This window comes from Trichogramma pretiosum, unplaced genomic scaffold (genome assembly GCF_000599845.2).
Source record: "Trichogramma pretiosum strain Unisexual culture from Peru unplaced genomic scaffold, Tpre_2.0 scaffold5, whole genome shotgun sequence".
Taxonomy (NCBI): Eukaryota; Metazoa; Arthropoda; class Insecta; order Hymenoptera; family Trichogrammatidae; genus Trichogramma; species Trichogramma pretiosum.
Genome location: NW_019641672.1, coordinates 3237867 through 3258197, shown reverse-complemented (window position 1 = coordinate 3258197; position 20331 = coordinate 3237867). Strand labels below are relative to the sequence as shown.

Below are 20331 nucleotides of genomic sequence, written 5' to 3'. Positions count from 1 at the left end.
CATGAAGTAAGAACTTGGTAAGAAACTAATATAAGTAATAAGAAGTTACAAAACATTCGCGATTTCTGAGTTGGCATTGTTGGTAAATTAAAAATTGTCGCGTCATAAAACTTAGAACAGGTCATGTGACGGCAGCTCAACAACATTCTATCAGATTGATAAGATATATGCGTAATATAATTTTCTGCCTTCCTCAATCCACACTTCAATTTTTGCTCGCATTCAGTCATGCATATATAAGGCTGAGTTCGCACATTCTGCAGTGTTCCTCTGTTAGTATGCGTGTATCTCCATGATTAGCTGTCAATAGATATAGAAAAGGGTTATTGGATATTCACTGGCACCTTCTGTAAACACTTTTGCAGTTATATACTATGACTTATCCGTGAAAGGTTTAATCTTAGTGTGATTCAAGTTATTGTACAAGCTGTAAGTTTCTATAAAGGTGTGTAACTATAGTCACATAGTCATATTTCGCTACTCTAGTATGTTTCAACGGCCAATCTCGATTTTACAACTTCGAGATTTATTGATTTTAGTCTCAACAGTAAATGTTTAATAAAATTAGCTTCTGGATGAACAATTTAGGTATTTTGCGTCATTGATTTGAAAAGTGTAAATCAACGATATTACTGTGGCAAATATCCGTAAAAACACAACAACTTTGTTCGTGAGTTTTTAATAAGATGGCTGTGAATACTGGAGATGTCGATTCACTTCCTAAATCTAAAAAACCATCTGGTAAGTTATAAGACTATCAAATCATGTTGAACTATTTTTACTTTGGTTTTTATTGCAATTGCAGACAGTGCCTTTAAACAGCAACGTTTACCTGCTTGGCAGCCAATATTAACTGCTGGAACTGTGTTACCTACATTTTTTGTAATAGGTATTGCTTTTATCCCTGTTGGTGTTGGGTTATTATACTTTTCCGATGAGGTGCAAGAAAAAATAATTGACTACACTTTCTGCACCTCTACACATGATCCATTGAAAAGATGCACAGACTATATTAGCGAAAATCCAGGGTCAGAATGTCATTGTAGTATCAATTTTACATTACCTACAGACTACAATGGAAAAGTTTACATGTATTATGGTTTAACCAATTTTTATCAAAATCATCGTCGTTATGTCAAATCGCGGGATGACAATCAACTCCTTGGTCAACTGAGTCCATTGGTATCAAGTGATTGTGAACCTTTTGCTAGCATCGATAAGAATGGTACATTAGTACCAATAGCACCTTGTGGAGCAATAGCTAACTCTTTGTTCAATGATGAATTAACAATATTTTCACATAAACATAATAAAGAAGTTCCTCTAAAAAAAACTGGAATTGCTTGGCCAACTGATAAAGAAATAAAGTTTAAAAATCCAGAAGGCAGCAATTTAAAAGAAGCATTTAAAGATTATGAAAAGCCTAAGAATTGGAAAAAGCATGTTTGGGAACTAGATACTGATGATCCTGATAACAATGGATTCAAAAATGAAGATCTTATTGTTTGGATGAGAACTGCAGCTTTACCTACTTTTAGAAAATTATATAGACGAGTGGATCATGAACAACCAATGTTTATTAATGGTTTACTTGCAGGATTATATACATTGAACATTAAATATTGTAAGTAAAAGAAAATTCGATTTTAATCAAATTTTTTAATTAAAAACCTAAATACGATCCATTTAAACTTTTTTAGCCTATCAAGTTTCTGCTTTTGAAGGAACAAAAAGAATGATTTTGAGCACAACATCTCTCCTTGGAGGAAAAAATCCTTTCTTAGGTTATGCTTACATAGTAGTTGGATGTGTTTGTTTATTATTGGGAATAGCTCTTTTGATAATTCATATCAAATGTTCTAAAAGGTATGTATCTAAAAAATGTTTCAAGCAGTGTTTTTAACCATCTAATTACATAATTATAGTTTATATATCTTAATCTAAGTACAATTTAATTGATTGTATTCAATTTAATTGATTTGATACTGGTTAATATTGATAGCTTCAAGATATGTATAATGCAAAAATCTTATACATTAAATGTTGAAGCTCAAAAAAATTCTTGGAACCTCGAAAATTTCTGATTCCGATTATTAAAAAAAAAAAAGATCTGTGTATGTGTAAATCTCGTGAAATTTTAATTTTTCTTTATTTAAAAAAGCACTCAGCGTTATCTTTTCTGAAATGTCAAAAACTGTAATGGACAAATTAGTTTTTAATATTTTATATTGAGTTTAATTTTTCCGTGTAGAAGGCTTTTGTTACAGAGTACACTACTCAGTAGCATTTTTTTTCCAAAGTACAGTTTTTGAGGATCACCAATTTATTCAAGACAAAAAAAAATTAAAAATTGAACATAAACATCACAAGGAATCACAATTTTGAAGTTTTTACACAAATATTGTAGTGTTAATGTTAAAGGGATTAATCACATAGATCTATATATATTATATATATATATAATTTATAGTGTGACTTGAGATAGTTAAAGCTTAATCATTTGTTTTTCATCATTTCATCGTATATATGCGACATATAAGATGAAAAAAAAAATGAATTACGCTCCAAACTAACTTGTTATACTATTAATTATACAGTGAAGTATACTTACTATAATCTGTAAAATATAATCTATATAGTATATTTACAGATTTATAATAGTATATTATGTAACAAGTACGCGAAGAAGATGACTCATCCTTTTCGCGCACTAGTTGCATGCCATATTTTTTTTAACATTTTGTGCGTAAAACGCGGTTTTTGTCTAACTGAAAGAGAAATAAAAAGCAGAAAATTCCAACAAAATTCTTAAAAAACAAGCGAGCTTTAGGGAGCGAGGTAAAGAGCTAATATCAATAATATGCTGATGATGTTATGACAAAAATGGAACAGCAAAATTATTTTCGTTTGAAACCAAATGAATTTGAAAAAAATTTTAATTCTACATTTTGATTATAATTTATCAAACTTTATAAAAAATGTATATTTCTCACAGCAAACTTATCTAAAATGGACCAAAGAGGACTATGAAATGTCCTTGTAAGTTTTTTTGACAAAAATAAGTTCCTGCTTAACCTGCTATATCATTTAGTATAATTATTATTTTAATTTCCGTTCTTTAATATGTAGATTTAGTTACTGATGTTTACTAATATTAAATTATAAGTTTTTTTTTCATCAACATGTAGATGTTTAGGAAGATTTATAAGAAATAAAGTATTAATCATTGATAATTTTCATACAATAAACATGAAAATAAAATCAAAGAATTTTAAAGATTCATTTTTGCATGTAAAAGCATGTATGTTTTAAATACCTGGAAAAATTGTTGTTTTTTGATTTATTTATTTTTTATTATTTCATACTTTTCAAAAAAGTTATTGCATCCCTTTGATTCTATATTTAAAAATTGCATCTAGTAAGTGTAAGGAGATACTTTTGGAAAAATATCATTTAATTTTGGAAAGAATTATTCTCTTTCTTTCAATTGCTATTATTGAAATTCAAAAACATTGTCTTATTACTGAAATTTAGTTGTTTACATAAGCCTTTTTTAATATATTTACTTTTAGTTTGTTGGTTTGTTAGCATAATATTCTATTATGCAACAAGTGCCCAAAAGGCGTTTTTGGTTTCATGCCGGCATGGCCGACACTCGTGTCTTTTTCCGCACACCGTGCGCAAAAAGCTGGGCACGTGTTGCATACAAAATTTTATGCAATAGTAAGCGAAAAATACTTTCATTTTAAACGAGACATTTTACCGTACACCAGTGTCGAAATGAGGTATTTTACCGCACACGAGTGTCCAAAAACGCTTTTTGCACACTAAAAAATGTGCGAAAAATGCGTTTTTGCGCACACTTTTTAGTGGGCAAATAGTATATTTTGTAACAAGTGCGCGAAGCAGTTGACTCATCCAGGAGTTGTTTTCAACCGAGCGTAGCGAGGGTGCAAAGACTCCTGGGTGAGTCAACTTCTTCGCGGACTAGTTGCAAACGATATTTTTTAACTCTGCTTGCGAGAAACTAGGGTTTTCTGACGCTTTAAGGTTAGAAAACCCGTGTTTCGCGCACGCAGTGTTAAAGAAACGTTTTTGGACACTCGTGTGCGGTAAAATTTTTGGTATTTTGTCAAATATCATGCTTGTTATTTATTCACTTTTCGCATTCTATTGCATAAAATGTTGTATGCAACACGTGCCTAGCTTTTTGCGCACAGACCCCATTCGTGCCCAAAAACGCATTTTTCGCACTTGTTGCATAAATAACTATTTCCATTCTTAATTGACAAAGAAAGCGTAAATGGAATTTTTTTAGTAAGTTTCATACCTTATATTCTTTTGAAAAGAAGGTGGGTGTAAAGAACATAAGATAAAGGTATGAGTCAAAGGGCGTGTTGGAACATTTTCATTTATTCAAAGAATTTGCTCTCCCCTTAGAATGTTATTTTTTCTAAAATTTAAATTTTCTAGCACTCGTTGCATGGTTATTTTCAAATATTCCACGTTTTTGAGACCAAACTGAAAAAACTACCTGATTAAAAATAGTATAGCATTACAATGCATAGAGATATTCAGAATTTAAAAAAAATGTCTTCTTAATGATGTTTAAACAAAATCATTTAAAATATTAACTGTTTGTTAGAAAAAATAAAACAAATGAGTGTATTCAGAAATACGGGTTGATATCTTGAAACCGTTCATTTTCTATTAAGATGCAAATAAGACAAGATAATTTTATTAGATGTCATATGAATGTGAATAATTTAGAAAAGTTTATTTTATTATCTAAAAAAAGTTAATGCAGAAATGCATTTCCAATTCATGCAACGAATTAACAAGTTAAAGTATGCTTAAGATTTAAATGTAGGAAATACAGAAAAGTTGGCTTACTTGTTTTGCTTTAAGAAATTACTTAAATTGTTAAATTAATTACCCAAATTAAGTTAAATCATGAAAGAAGTTTACATCTCTTGAACTGTAACTGATACTTAAATTAAACAGTAATGACTACCTCTGAAATATTTCTAAAAAGTTAATATTCTTGGTCCAGTTAAAAATACATTGTTTGAATGTTACTGATAACTTATATAAATTTCCTTCCTTTCTTTAATGAGGAGTACTAGTTGTATATCTGCAGGTAGATGGATTTAAGTTAAATTAATTGTTAATGAAAAAAGATTAATGTGCTAAAGCTTTATTTAAAATTTTTATTTTTAATTTTTTATTGCATAAACATCATTTTGCAATATGTGACCAATCTTAACTAATAGTAAATTTATATACTTACATTTTGCTCATTTTTTTTGCTACAATTCCTTCAAGAATAAATTACGCATTAATTAGCGCATGGCCGATACTGTTTCAATGATTTAAAATTTTTTTCAAATCAATATTAATTAAAATGATTTTTTTTTCTTTTCCGCAGCACAAATGATATGATCAATGTCAACCAAAACACACCGTATCAATGAGTACTCAAGAGAGCAAGCATATTTACGATTGATGTCAAATTTTATCTCGAACGGATCTTCACTGTGATGCACCGATGTTGAACAAGTCTAGAAAAATTTTATTTGCATGATAGATGATTTATCACATTTTTGGTTTTCTTTTAGAAAACGTTGACGATCTTCGTTAACTTATTCAACTGGTCAAACAATTATTTATGTTACATATAATGATTATTTTTATAAATAATAGTAGATTAATAATATGTTAAATAATCAACAATTTTAAGTGTTTCAATATCTATGTGTACAAATATTAGAATAAGACAGAAAAGTTTCTGTATACACAATATTATTAACGAAAACATATTTGTTTCAAAAAGAATAACTTCTAGTCTTATGAAGCTTAAGAGCTTGAAGATAATGTATTTTAATCTCCAATTTTCGAACAACTTTCTGTGCAAGACATTTACATTAATTTTTCTTTAAATCGAATTGTATACTATTTATAGTAAAAAGTTTTTCATGGTTTTCAAGTACACAATAATCTGCAAAGAAACCGATAAACGACGCATAAAATCACACATACTTTCTACGTACCTACGTTTTTTTCATCAACGAAATAAAACAAAGTTGACTTACTAAATCATAGTATTGTATGATCTCTTTCGTTTTTCGAGTCTGAAAAAGATTTGATTTAATAAAAATAAAATGCACTATTTATAGCACGTGTTGAATTAATTTAGAATTCCCTGATTCATCGATTAAATGAGCGCGCGCTCTCAAATTGATATCATTGATACCACTACAGACCATCCAAAAATGTAGCACCCTGAGACCCCGACGTGGAATACCTGTGTGCGAGTGAAAGTTCAATGATTTGTACAAAATACGCTAACATGCGGACATGCATGGCTCGGAGCACGAGTAAGTAACAGAAAAAGAGAATGATAAAGGGGGATGGAGGGGGGGGGGGNGGGGGGTGGAGGAGGGGTCGCAGGCCGCGACCGACCAGGCGCAGGCAAGTATAAAATCTAAAAGGGCTGTGTGGGCAACAGGCATGTATGCGCGAGTGCACGTAATACGTGCATTGGCTCGGGCCGGCGGCACTGGCATTGGCGGCGGGGCGCATTTATTAGTGTATACACAAGTCACGGGCGCTGCGTTCGATTGTATCGCTGCTTACGGTAACTTTATGAGCCGGCATAATGGCAACATTGCTCGGGTTCTTCCGATCATGATTTCTCGAGCGATGCGATCAAGTAGTATATGCTGTATATAATATAACGACTGTGCGCAGTGCAGCTTCGGCTTTACCTTGGCCACTACTGTAGCGTGCATCGTCGTAGTCGCTGTCGCCGACCGTCGTCGTTGTCTTCTCTGTGAGCCGTGATATGTTTACAACGCTCGTGCGTATGTGTACAGTCGACGACTGAGTAATCGGCCGTGTGAGAAGTGCCCTATGTATCATATCTCTCGCGCTATGTACTTGTACGAGGCTGCTGCACAGTGCACAGTGCATGCATGATCGTACAAAGTTAGATCGATGCTCTTCGTCGCCCGTTGGTGCTCGTCTATGTGTTTGAGTGTGATATGAGTGAACAGTCGCTCGTGTTGAATTATCGTCGATGAAATTCTCTGCGCCAGCCCATCAAGACTATTATTGCAACAAGCCACAGGGCAGTGCCTACCGCTGCACACAAACTTTCAAAGGTAAATAAAAAAAGCCCGCTCATAAACAGTCCCCGAGCAACAAAATGTAACAAGCAATGTCAACGGGTGTATGAAGTTTCCATGTCACACACGCTTGAAACGAGAAAGAGAGAGAGAGAGAGAGAGAGAGAGAGAGAGAGAGAGAGAGAGAGAGAGAGATGAGGCAAAGGCCACTGGGCCAGGTGTTGTTCGCGGCGCAGCAACCTTCTCTCTCTCTCTCTCTCTCTCTCTCTCTCTCTCTCTCTCTCTCTCTCCTTCCTTCGCTCTCATCCTGCGTTGAGCGTCAAGGCAGCTGCGAGTTAGGCAGCATGCGCGATTCTTTGGTAGGGACTGCGCTTATGCTTCATCTGGACCCCATATGTACTGGCTTTCAGAGTAAAAAAGCATAATGTTCGTAAACAATTATACATAGATTCATGTAATATGTTTATGAGAAGCACATACAGCGTAGGATTAATCCACAGTGAGCTACTCTCTTTTTTTCTCGCTCTCGCTTGTACTTACACGCACTCTTTGTTTATGGGCCGCGCGCGGCCTTTGTGTGTATGTACGTGTGTGCAATATATGCACTGCCGCGCGCAAGTCGCGGCTGCCGAGAGAGCCGCACAAGATACAAGCATCTCAACAATGTTTTCTGCCGTAGACCGCGTCTCGCTGAACTTTATAGGCTAGTGATTCCAAAACGCGTGCCTTCGATGGAGTAGCTACGATGGATATACTTACATTTGAAAGCTCGTAACAGCTAAGCGGACTTTCAGGTGCGCAATTACAGCGAGACAAAAGAGACGAATGATAAGAGATATAAGATTTACCGCTGTCAACTCGGATCGCATCTATAACGCTACTCTGAGTCGAGCCGCGTGCGGAGGATCCAAGGCCTAAATATGCGCTAAACTTGATATCCACGTATGCGGTTCATCCTAATAGACAAAGCGCCAGTTCTCGCGCCTATTATACCTCAAGACAGACTTCACGTTGTAATTGGGCTCTTTATCAAGCGTATCCTTAACGCAAGCCCAAGATCATCTTTATTACATGCGCACGTTATTGGACACCTATATTGCATATCACGTAAACGTGCAAACTCTGTACATGATCATAATTCGGCGGACTATAATGCGGTCCTATATAGGTACTAGCGTATATGCATCGTATGCGAGTACCCTGTTCCAACTTCCACGGTGTTGCTGTATTATACACCTATTGGTCATATATATGTGTACGGGTACTGCCAGATATACACCTATACCTATAGATATGTGCTCTCTCGTTCACGGCTTCCCGTCCCCTTCTCGCCGCGTTCGCTGCTATGCCGCCGTACCACCCGTATACCTTTATAAATATATTACATGTATAATACAATACGTGTGTGTACATGTAATATATAGATATAGATTCGATGTACGCGCGACTACGCGACTTTGGAGCTGCGTTCAGCGCCGTCTATATGTGCATAGTACTGTAATGTGTATGTAAACCTATGCAACTGCGTTGCATGTGTGAAGCACACACAGTCCGAGCCTATATAATATCTACTGTATACACAAAAACTATCCTGTCGTCAGTTCGAGTAGTCTACTCGTTTGTAAATGTGTATACAAACACATATACTTTGCACACTACAGTGCGGCCGTCGTTGTTGTGCTGGTGCTGGTTGTACTATATCCATCTCTTTCTCTCTCTCTCTTTTTCTGTACTGTTGCTGATACCTGCCATTTACTCTCCGATAAGACACATACAGGTGCATATGATGGATATATACAAACAACTTTACAACGCACAAATTTTCACGTTCATGAGATACGCGTGTGGCCGTGCATGTACGTGCTAAAAACGCATCGTTGCTCTGCGTCGTATCGACTGCGAGGTTGCTTGCTTTTGCAGCGGACTCGTTCGATTGATCATTCGCGTAGCGTCGCGATCTCGCTGTTTCGCGCGATCGAGCCCTGCGCGCATAGGGCCGCTATACGCTTTCTACGACACGAGATCTATAGGCTTGCGATTAAAGATCAGCTGTGTAAGCCGCAAAACAACGCTTCCGACTCTTCGCTGCACACCAAGACAGTACATAAGGAGCCAAGTCTGTGGTGCATTAGCAGCGGCACGCGGGCTCGCGTTCCCGGCCGCTACTGCTCCACCATAGACTTTATCAATGTGCACGCGCACCTATTTTCGTTGCTTCGTTCCAAGCAAAATCTCGCGTAGCAGCTGGCCTCTTTCGCTCGTTACCAGTGTCGCGCTTGGGTCCTGCATGCCCATTAATTGCTTTTCGAATCTATATACGCATGGTACAGCTTTCTCTGCGCCGTATAATAATATTCCTGTACGCCAGTGTATTGCTTGGCCGTCTTGAGGCTGCTCTCTATCTCTTTCTATCTTGTTGTTCGCAGGCGACTTTTTGTTTCCATCCATCGTTGAAATTGTGTTTTGTGTATATACACTCTTGGCTGTCTGTATCGAGTCTATGGACCCGCGCGACCTCACACTGGCATATGCAACTTACTTACAAACATCCCTCGCTGCTGTCGCTCATTTAACCAACTCCACTCCATTGCTTGTTTTCGGCTCTGTGAAGCTGGGCATTATTTTTCGCGTCTTTCTCTCTGTTCAATACTTCAATATTAGTTTGAAACTAATTAACCTTATCACTAGTGCTCTACTGCAACAATTATGGTTTAACCTAGAAATATTTGTATCCCTAACAAGTAAAAATATTATAATAATTTATGTTTTCTGATATCGTTTTATGTTTCTCATAACGTTTAATTTTCATTTCAGGCCTTACTTGTCAACAATTCACATACAGGACAAAAATGATCCACTAGTGATACATGTCCAGAATGGCATGTAACAAGTTTGTGAAATTGCATTAGTGACTACTGACTTCAAACAATGCCAGTAAATTACATTTGGCTGCTTGATTTAGGATAAACTCTATCTGTGACCTTTGCGACATGTGTAGTTTAGTGAATGTACAACACTGCAGCACTATATGTGACCTTGAGTTTTAGCTATGCTGCTATATTTCAAGTTTACCTAGTTAAATGTGCATCATACGATTGCAATAACAGTGATCTAGTGCTTATAAATGGGTGAAGTGTCAGAGTTTTCATGTTCGAGCAATAAAACTGAGCCTATATACTTGACTCGAATGAATCTTTTTTTTAATGGATAGTGAATTGTTCAAGAGCAATTTAAGTTGACCTTTCATCACAGCTGTACTTCATAAAGGTCTTAAGTTTTACCAAGTTCATGTGGAATGCTCGCGATAAATCAAAAGTTAATTACTCGTCTTAATCCTAGAATTTTGAAAAGTTACATGCATGTCAGGAACAGGCAGTCTTGGGCGTAAACGCGTTGAGTGGCGTCGTAACGCCAATACTTGTGTATTGTACACGTTGTGCTTAAAAAATTGAGTTATTTAATCAAGTGTTTGGTAGCTCAGTAGCTGCCCAGTATTGCGGAGTGCTGCTTGGGCATGCAGCAGCCGCAGTCACGCCCTCTTATTGGGGACTCTGGATCCTCTTCAACAACCCCCAACACGCGTCGTAATGGTAACAATCCTGTGGCGGTTCTTACTCAACAACAGGTGAGATTAACTATTTATACTTATATTTGAGTCTAATACAAGCATACTTTTGTTTAATCTATTGACTTCATTCAAGAGTGTAATATATATAATATTCCATGTTTCAATTGTAACATAAAACTTTTCGATACAGTTCCAACAAATACAGCAACTCCAATCTCAAAATTCTGGTCAACAATCTGTTACTTTTACTTTACAACAACCTAGCAATACTGTGAGTATTTCATTTTGATATTTTTTAATTTATTTTTTAATAATATCTTGATTAATATTTGTGTTTTATAGCCTCAAGATGCAACAAATGTAACGACCACTGGAAATCATATACTGTATTTGAATCAGTTGAGCCAATTAAATCAGGGCGCCATAAATTCATCGGGGACTGGAATGGGACTTTCCACGACCACCCCTACTTTTGGGGTTGGTCTAAATATGGGATTGCCTTTATCACTTTTGAATACAAATTTAAACTCTCTAGCTTCTAATGCCATAACAACATCGAATCAACTTGTAAATTTAAGCATTCCCAACATCAATTCGGGCTTAACTGCAATAAATCCTAGCATAAATCAATTAAGCTCTTTAGGTACAAATTTAAACTCAAATTTAACCCCTGATCCCATTAGTAACGGGCTTTCAAACATCAGTCAAGATTTGGCTGGAATAAGTAGATTGGGCACTCTGAATTCTACCAGTATTAGTTCAGGAATATCTAACATTAGTACAGGTTTGACCAATGTCAATACTAATCTAAACAATTTGAATAATTCTACTTTAAGTCCAAATCTTGCCTCTATAAATGCTAGTTTAAGTTCCAATAACTCTGCTGCCAATTCTCTAAATACTCTAAATTCAAACATCAGTCTATCAAATAATTTGAATTCAACTTTGAACCAGCAAGGGCTTAACAGATCATTAGCTACAATCGGGAATTTAAATCCTACAAGCAGTACTACCCAATTTCCTTTTCAAACTATTCAGAGTATACAAAGTATTGCCCCTCATATTGTTGGTGCAAACCTTACTAATGTTACGTCTTCAATAACGCAGAACCAAAGTAGTATTGCTAATTCAACTGCTCAAGTTACTGGATCTTCAATTAATTCATCTTCTACTTTCACAAATACTCTTGCCTCAACTTCAAATGTTACTCATGGATCTAATGCTAATCAACAGTTAAATACAGCTCAGTTTGGAATAGTTAATTCTACTATTCAGAGTATATCAGCAACTCAACTTAAAACAAATGAATCCACTCCTTCAATCAGTAATTTTTGTCAATTTTCCACACAACCTTTAAGTCATACATCAAATCAGAACACAAGTTCGATAATTCCAAACATAAAAACAATGCAAAACATACAGAGTCAAGCAGCTACTTCTCCAAGTAGTCCATTTTCTATGCCTTTAAAAAGTCCATCATCCTCTAATATCACACCTCCTACACCAAGTCCAAGTCCTAATAGCAGAGTTGTGCTACGAAGTCCTGCTCCTAATTCTATACAAGCTAGAAACAGTCCAAGTCCAGTTGCCTCATCTACAGGTAATTTCAACATTCAATTGCAACAGAGCCCAATGCAAAGCCCAGTTAGCGTTGGTCAAATTCAAAGTCCCATTCCTAGTCCGTATGCACCTGCCAAAAGCCCTCATCTTTTGGGAGCTGGATCATCACTGAACAATAAGAGTCCTGTACCTGGTGGCAGTCCAGGTCCCCCAGTCGTAAGTTAAAATTATTGATATGAAATTTTTTATTATGTGAGTCTCTGTAATTTAAGATTATCATCTAAATTTACTGTGAAAATTACTATTTTATTCCTTAAATTTACTTGCTTTGTCATCATTAATGATTCATATTTTTTCAATTACTACTAAATCATCAATCCCTTTTTAAATCATCAAAAGATTTAAATATTTAAACATTTTTATAGAAAATTTTTTTAGAAAAAATGAGTGCAGAAAAAAATAAAATTTTGAAACTAAGCAAAAAGCTTCAGATACGATAATTTGAAAAACAGTTTTCTAACAAGTTGTAATTTATTTAATTTATTAAAAAATATTTTTTGTCTTAGGTGAGGCCTAACACGCCTATTTTACAGCCAGGAATGCAAGTTCTTCAAATAATACAGGGTCCCCAGGGTTACCAACAAGCTACTCAACAGCTTGTCACTCGAGCTCAATTATTTGGTAATCAACAAATTCAAATTACAAATAAGCCAAATAAGCAACCACCACAAATTTTACCGAAGCCACCAATACAACAAAATAATGTAGTCAACCAACAAAAACCAAGAGTATCGACTTCAATAAATAATCAGGTAAGTCTAATTTTTAGATTTCATTGAAATAAATACTATTGCATTGAAAATTCATATGCACATAATTATATATTAAACTGTATAAATAAACTTTAAGAAAGTTATTAATGTCCAATTGATCAATTTTGTAATAGTTTAATGTTAATAGTTGTAATTTGTGTATGCCTTTTGTAGGTACAGCAACAGTCTCAAAGTCAAATTATTTTCACGAGTCCTCCACAAAATCAACAAACACAAAACATGATGCAACCTCAAGTTGTGTTGAATCAGGTAAAGTTTTTCAGAATTATTATTTAACAATTTTATAAATATTTTATTAACTCATTCTCGATTATAGGTTTTACCTTCAACTGGGCACCAAGTGCTTGGTTTGCAATCTGGCCTACAGTTACTGTTGAGGCCAAATACTCAACAACAAACTCATCCTACACAGGTAAAAATTCAAGTTTAAAAATATTATTTTGACGAAAAAAAATTTTGAAAAAAAAAAATTTACTTATCATAGTTGCCTGCTCAACCAATTTTGAGAGTCGTTACGGCTCCAAATATGCAATTGCAAGGTCTTGGACCAACTTTCTTTGCTGTACCTAATGGGTTTTCATCACCTGCTACTCCTGTAATTCGACAAACACCTACGAGTTCTGCTCCATGTGAGTAATCATAAAAATAATTAAACATTACACTAATAAGTGTTTTAATCAGTTTTATTGTTTTATTTTAATTTGAGAACATTATAATTTTAAGATATATATTATGAAATCGACAATTAAAATAAAAGACTTACCATTCTTTTTATACAGCTAATACCAGTAATAACAATTCGATTGTGCTGCAAAATGCCGTGGTGCAAAATTCACAGAACCAGATATCTCAATCGAATCCTATTAATGCAGCGGCAAATGTTCAAAGTTCTCAAACAATATTAAATCAGAATCTTCTTCCTCCGCCAAAGAAAAAAACGAAAAAGAAGAAAAAGTCCAAGAAAAAAGAAGATGAGCTACCGAAACTTGACCTTGCAAGTATAATGAAAATATCAGGAATTGGAGATGATGATGATTTATTTGATGGTGACTTCGGGCCTGAAGCAGAAAAACCGTCTTTAGTTGAGAATAATGTACAAAACAATTCGTTTGTTACAGTTCCAACTTCTACGACCCAAAGTGTTACACAAACTTTAAATCAACAAAACATAGCTTCACAAAAAGTTCTTCAACAAAATGTTGTTCAACCAAATATTCTTCAACAAAATGTTGTTCCTCAAAACGTCGTTCAACAAAATATTCATCAAAATGTTATCCAACAAAATGTTTCTCAGCAAACACCAACAACAAACCTTCCAAGTAATCAAACGCTATGCGTTCAAGATAATTCAAGTCAATCAAGTGCTCAACTCCAATCACCCATTAGTGGTCAATTGAGATTAGCTATAGGTGAAAATGGTCAATTTATCTTGCATCACACACCGGATCCTAATCACCCTAATGAAATTGATCCAGCTACTGCTCAAGCCTTACTCAAGTCATTAACTCAAGGAGGTGGACAAAATGCACAAATAATAGCCCAATTGATTGCGCAGTCTCAAGCTATACAAAATGCACAAAACAAAAATAACGTTATCAATAATAATAAATTGACAATTGTCAAGCCTTCTGTTACCAATAATTTGCGTACGACTCCGATTACTAACACATCAAACCAGCAAGTAACAAAGCAAATTATTTGTCAACAATTACAAGTTAATACAAGTTCTAGTAATTCTCAAAATTTCAATAGTTCTAATACTTTGCAAAATTCAAATCAAAATGTTGTACAAACTCAAAAAAATATAGTAGTATCTCGAAAAGTATTTGATACTAAAAAGCAAGTTGTTGCCAAAACTAGTATTTGTCAGAGAGTTGGAAATCAAATTGTGAATCAGATAACTCATAATCAACAGCAAACAGCCAATGCTCAACAAGTTAAGTGTAATCAAATAAAAGGAAAGAATGCTATCATTAACGTAAGTCAGCCACAAAATATACGAACAAACATCTCTCAGATTCAAAAACCCATGCAGATTTGTGGACCTACTCAACAAAATATTCAAGTATTAAAAAATCCTCAAAGTCAAACGAATCAAGTTAACGTTCAAGAAGACGGTAAATTTAGTTTATTACAAAATCAAGTTATTTTGAATCCAAATGCAACGCAAAATTTGAATTCTCATCAAAGGCAAGCTCAAACATTTCAACAAATTTTTGATAGTTTACAGTCTAATGTTTCACGGCAAAATGCTGACGGCATCAAAATCGAAACAGCAAATGTTCTACAAAATTCTACGAATAATGTACAGCAATCTCAACCTCAAACTTTGAATTTCATTCAACAGAATGCGGAAAATAATACTTCAACAAATGATCATAGTCTACAGCTCGGATCTGATGTTCAATTAACCCAACAACAAACTATTCAAACAAATTCTAATATTCAAAGACAGCAAAATACAAAGCCCAATAATATGTTAGGAAGTAACATCACACTTGATCAACGTCAGAATGTTCCGACCAACATATTAATATCAAATTCTTCTGTGCCAATTGAACAGTCACAGCAACTTAAATTGGAAACCAAAAATTTGTGCAATTTGAGTACTTCGGCTTTATCTATTTTCAATGGTGCACCAAAATTTACAACAGAAATTCTTAATGCCTTGAAACATTTAAATCCAAATGATCAGTTACTCATTGCAACTGCCAATGGACAAATGCAAGTAATTAGTCAGCAAATATTACAACAATTTTTGTATGCACAAATCCAAGCACAAAATCAAGCCCTAAACCAACAACAACAACAACAACAACAACAACAACAACAACAACAACAAAATTCAACATCTAACTTAGCTATAAAGGATGTTGATGCAAACAATCCAAATACCCCAGAAGTTCAAATTAATACACCAACCGGTCAAATCATTGTAAATACTTCTCAAGCTCCTACAATACAAAATAACATACGAAATATTGTTGTTCAGACATCTTCATCACAGATTCCACAAAGTATTCAAATTCAAAATTCTAGTTTTCCTAATCAATTTTTAGATCAATTGAATCAACAGCAACGTAATAATATTAGCGTTAGCAGTGGTAACAGTTTGAATTCAACAAGTCACAATACAGTAACAAATCAAGCAATCTCACAAAAGAAAGTCAAAGCAACGAAAAAAGCTAAAATTATGGTGCAACAAACAATGAAAATTATAAACGCTACCAAACCTGTTACAACCGTAACTGTTAGTTCTACTGAAACAGTAATTATGACACAAGCCAGCCCAATTCAAACTGCACAGTCGTCATTGACTGTATCTAATCCCACAATATCCAGGCTAAATCATCAAAGTGATAAATCACCGACTTTCGTTGTTCATGCGACGGGTGAAATAAAGACAGAACAAACTCAATGTATGAATTTCAATGGGCATATTTCTCAAATATCAGCCGCGTCTAATCAAATGATACCAACTTTACACTTGACTCCACAAAAGCAACAATTATTAGCAGTTACCCAAGCTCAAATTCGAGGTATGTTACAAAAGCAATCACATTCACCATCGGAGCAGGTTGTGCTAAGTAAACTGTGTCAGGAGCAGGCACGAATTTTATCAAGTGGAAAAGTTATCAACAAAAGTACTCTACCCCTTATACCGGTATGTATTATATTTTACTTTTTTTCTGCCTGTTGAAATGATTTTAATGTTAATTTTTTCATTTTTTCAGGAATCCACAAAAACTTTGAATATAAATGTGACTGCATCAAATGCATCGGATCCAACTAATGTTCCATGCATAACGTCTACTAAGCAATCGTTAACGATTGTACAAACGCAGACCACGAATTCTTGCCAAACTTCAACTCTTCCGGCAGATTCGGTCAGTTATCAATCTAATGCACCGACTTCGAATTTATATATGCAGAGTACTGATGTTAGTTCTCCACAATCATCTTCGATTCAGCAAAAGCAGCAGCAGCAGCAAATTTCTTTCAACCCATCGACCGCTAAGCAATTGGCACAACCAATCCAAATGGAAAATTTGCAGTCGCTTAGTTTACCCAGTATAAACTATACAGCTAGCTCTAATTCAGCGATTACGATTGAAGTTCCAAATATACCTGTCACTCAGTGCGAACCCGAGGATGTAAAACCATTATTAAATGAAAGTAAAATGTTGACTTGTTGTCCAAGATTACCTACACCCGCCGCAGCCACGCAACCACGAGCTGGGCCGTCACTTGCAGGTCAAGTTACGCCACCGAATCTTAATCAGGCAGCGGTAAGCATTCAAAATCAATCTACGATTTCTGAGAGGATGGTTGTTAGTCCAAAAAGAGCAATTAAAAGATCATATAGTGCGAGTCCTGAACGAATACTGGATAATCGTAGAGAATTGTAAGTTTTCAAAAATATTATGCATAAATTAATGTTTTTAATTTCATCAGATAGTAATGTTTGTTTTGTTTTTTTGTCAATGACAGGTTTACGAAACAAATAAAATTAGATCAAGATGCTGCTCTGAATCCAGATATCAAAACTCCATTCAAAGATGAGGAAGATGCCTGCAGTAGGCTTTTGAAATATCACTGTTTTTATGAACCAGAGTTTAATAAAAATGATAAAGTTGAAGATGTTTTTGAGGAAAGTGCTAAACATCTGCTTAATAAATATAATTCCATGATAGGCAAATACAATTATCTCTTGATGGTGGACAGCACGGTAAATTTAACACATCGATTTTGATGTATTAAAAAATACTTTGAACTTACTCACGTTTTTCCATTCCTGACACTTGTTTTAGAGAGAAACGAGACCTGCAGAATTGACAATGATCGAAAGAATGCTGCTGAATGAGGAAAGGGACTTGAGCATCGCAGAAAAAGAAAAAGCCGCAGCTGAGAAGCTAGCTGAAGGTAAGACTCTTTAGATATCATTTACTTATCAATGTCAGTGAAAGATTTATTCATTTATAAATAATTTTTTAGAAGCTCGTAAGCAAGAGGAAAGACTTGAACTTGAAGCAGGTTTATTTGATGATTTAAACAATAGTATAGGCGACAATCATCTACGTGATGTATTAGATTCAAATGATGCTTCGATAAGATCTAATGAATATGATGAATGGGATGAGATTCAAAAAGAAGTCGCTCAGCAACAAAAACAAATGGATACATATCAGGCTGATAGAGATCTTGTCAATGGCGAGGTATTGAACGTGGCCAATGAACTCGAACGTGGTTTACTTGAAGATAGTGAAAGTTTAGATGAATTATCGTTATTCGCGCAGGCGGGTCAGTTGAGAAATGAACTCCCTCAGCTGCATCAACTCCAACAACATGCACAGATGCAGCAGCATCAGCTTCAGCATTCGCAACTACAACAGCCACAGGCACAGTTGCAATTGCAGCAGATTCAACAGCAAATGCAACATCAGCCACAGCTGCAACAACAGCAGCATCGGCCACCACAACAACTACAGACTCCAACACAACGTTTTTCTGCCCCTGTTGAACCGGACGCCATTCACGCGCAAGTACAGTCTGCCATTGAGAGCATTTTAAGCTTGAAAAAACGTTCCGCCAGTGCCCCCCAGGATCAGCCCGAAACTGGGGATATGATTCACGACCAAACAGTCCAATATAGTAGTATTCTTGGTTCGTGACCCTCTTCAAGTAGAGTTTTTTAACCCGTCTTTGCACGTGGTTCATTTACGACTTATATTTGGAAGGACGTCAAAATATTACAGAGTACCCCCACCGAGGTCTCTTCTTTAATCTCCGTGCTTTCATTTTGATGATCTTGTAATTAGTTTTGTACAAATAATAAATTGATAAAAGCATCACATTAGAATGATATTTTGTCAGGTTATCGTGTAAGCTTCGTCGAGCTATCGAGCATATTCTTATGTGCATTTAGGTAATCGTGATTATCCCGGCTATCAATAGAGATGAACTCTGCTAGTTTCGAGGAAATTGTAAATATGTTTTTAATTCGTATCTTTGTACGTACGCATGAATTTATAAATGTACTATCCTATACACGATCACTTGTAAGTGTAAATTTATTTATACATATGTATATTTATAGATAAAAATTATTAGCATAATAATAATAATAATAATAATAATAAGAATAATACTAATAATAAAATAGTAATAATATTAATTGTTATCGAGATTTATTCTCAAATTATTGTAAATGTTTCAGCTGTCGCTCTAAGCTCTAGGTGGCGCGATCTCTATGATAGTAGGCATTAAAGGCTATAGGAAATTATGTTGCTGTGTGCGATGCATTAGTTTTGATTAAATAATATTTTCAAATATACTGGAAAGGTGTATTTAACTAGTTCGAGAACGTTTTTCAATATTACTTCGGTAATATCGCATCTATTTCCAAATTAAAAAAAAATCAGTGTCGTTAATAATGCCATCATTTTTAATGTAAACGAGAGTCCTAGCAAAATTATTTAATAGATTGTGCTTATATCATGTAACGTATATGTATAACGACACATCAATTACATTTAAATATTATTTAACAAACTATTTTCCTTTTGGCAAAATGAATACATTTAGCTTCATTGAGTAATTCGTGTTCTCAGACAGTTGGACACCTGTTATTATTTTTTATTAGGGAAAATGTACGTTTATCTATATTCGTATATATACGATTATATGTATATAAACATATATAGATGAAATTTGTTTGTACGTAAAAATAACGACACAAATGTGTACATGAGTGAGCATCTGTATTTATATATTTACTCGATTTCAGTGTACTAGATTTTAATCGAGTAATTTTATAAGTATAAAACCGTGATTTTTACAGATATGCATGCATGGATGAGCTTTTAACAAACGACCATTGAAAAAATAAGAAAAGAACTAGGTGGTAGAAGTGTTATGTGAGATACATTAGTTCTGTTCTTACCGTTTCAGTGGTCACTTTCAGAGTACACGGGATGCAAAAAAATATTTGTGTAAAAAATAAAACTTATTCAAGACTGATGTTATTAAACCTATGCGAATTAAAGAATACTTGGAGCATACATATTGAAGAAATCAATACCGTTTATTTGTATATAGAATGTAGATGATTACCCTTTAAAAGCGGTGTGACTTATTTTTTTTAAATACAATGTATAGGCCTTTGTTCCTTAAAAGAAGTGCAGTTCTTGTTTTTAATATTTTCTTCTTGAATCAGAACGTCATATTTTACGAATGAATCAAT

General features: G+C 34.7%; 2 protein-coding genes across 5 annotated transcripts; both read left to right on the top strand.

Annotated features, from left to right (window-relative positions):
• The first annotated feature begins 175 nt into the window (after window positions 1-175).
• LOC106658657 (cell cycle control protein 50A) lies at window positions 176-6175 on the top strand. Of its 2 annotated transcripts, XM_014380707.2 has the most exons (5): window positions 176-741; window positions 806-1624; window positions 1701-1866; window positions 2996-3039; window positions 5429-6175. In XM_014380707.2, exons 1-4 carry the CDS (start codon window positions 687-689, stop codon window positions 3006-3008), a joined length of 1053 nt encoding a protein of 350 aa, XP_014236193.1. In that variant the 5' UTR covers window positions 176-686; the 3' UTR covers window positions 3009-3039; window positions 5429-6175. The 2 variants fall into 2 exon arrangements, with proteins under 2 accessions (XP_014236193.1, XP_014236192.1); XM_014380706.2 differs by lacking the exon at window positions 2996-3039 and having other exon boundaries at window positions 178-741.
• Window positions 6176-6649: 474 nt separating this feature from the next.
• On the top strand, window positions 6650-19229 carry LOC106658941 (uncharacterized protein DDB_G0283357-like). 3 transcript variants are annotated; one of them, XM_014381134.2, is made up of 14 exons: window positions 8967-9486; window positions 9554-9868; window positions 9942-10752; window positions 10886-10966; window positions 11038-12471; window positions 12822-13067; window positions 13242-13337; window positions 13405-13500; window positions 13573-13717; window positions 13868-16752; window positions 16823-17493; window positions 17580-17817; window positions 17900-18011; window positions 18084-19229. In XM_014381134.2, exons 3-14 carry the CDS (start codon window positions 10642-10644, stop codon window positions 18758-18760), a joined length of 6792 nt encoding a protein of 2263 aa, XP_014236620.1. In that variant the 5' UTR covers window positions 8967-9486; window positions 9554-9868; window positions 9942-10641; the 3' UTR covers window positions 18761-19229. The 3 variants fall into 3 exon arrangements, with proteins under 3 accessions (XP_014236621.1, XP_023316253.1, XP_014236620.1); XM_014381135.2 differs by lacking the exons at window positions 8967-9486; window positions 9554-9868 and adding an exon at window positions 6650-7163; XM_023460485.1 differs by lacking the exons at window positions 8967-9486; window positions 9554-9868 and adding an exon at window positions 8729-8904.
• Window positions 19230-20331: the final 1102 nt, after the last annotated feature.

Coding starts and splice junctions, on each gene's coding strand:
- LOC106658657 (XM_014380706.2), top strand. CDS start 687: ATGGCTGTGAATACTGGAGATGTCGATTCACTTCCTAAATCTAAAAAA. Junction 742..805: donor TAAATCTAAAAAACCATCTG/GTAAGTTATAAG, acceptor TTGCAATTGCAG/ACAGTGCCTTTAAACAGCAA. Junction 1,625..1,700: donor TACATTGAACATTAAATATT/GTAAGTAAAAGA, acceptor AAACTTTTTTAG/CCTATCAAGTTTCTGCTTTT.
- LOC106658941 (XM_014381135.2), top strand. CDS start 10,642: ATGCAGCAGCCGCAGTCACGCCCTCTTATTGGGGACTCTGGATCCTCT. Junction 17,494..17,579: donor CTGGATAATCGTAGAGAATT/GTAAGTTTTCAA, acceptor TGTCAATGACAG/GTTTACGAAACAAATAAAAT. Junction 18,012..18,083: donor AGCTGAGAAGCTAGCTGAAG/GTAAGACTCTTT, acceptor ATAATTTTTTAG/AAGCTCGTAAGCAAGAGGAA.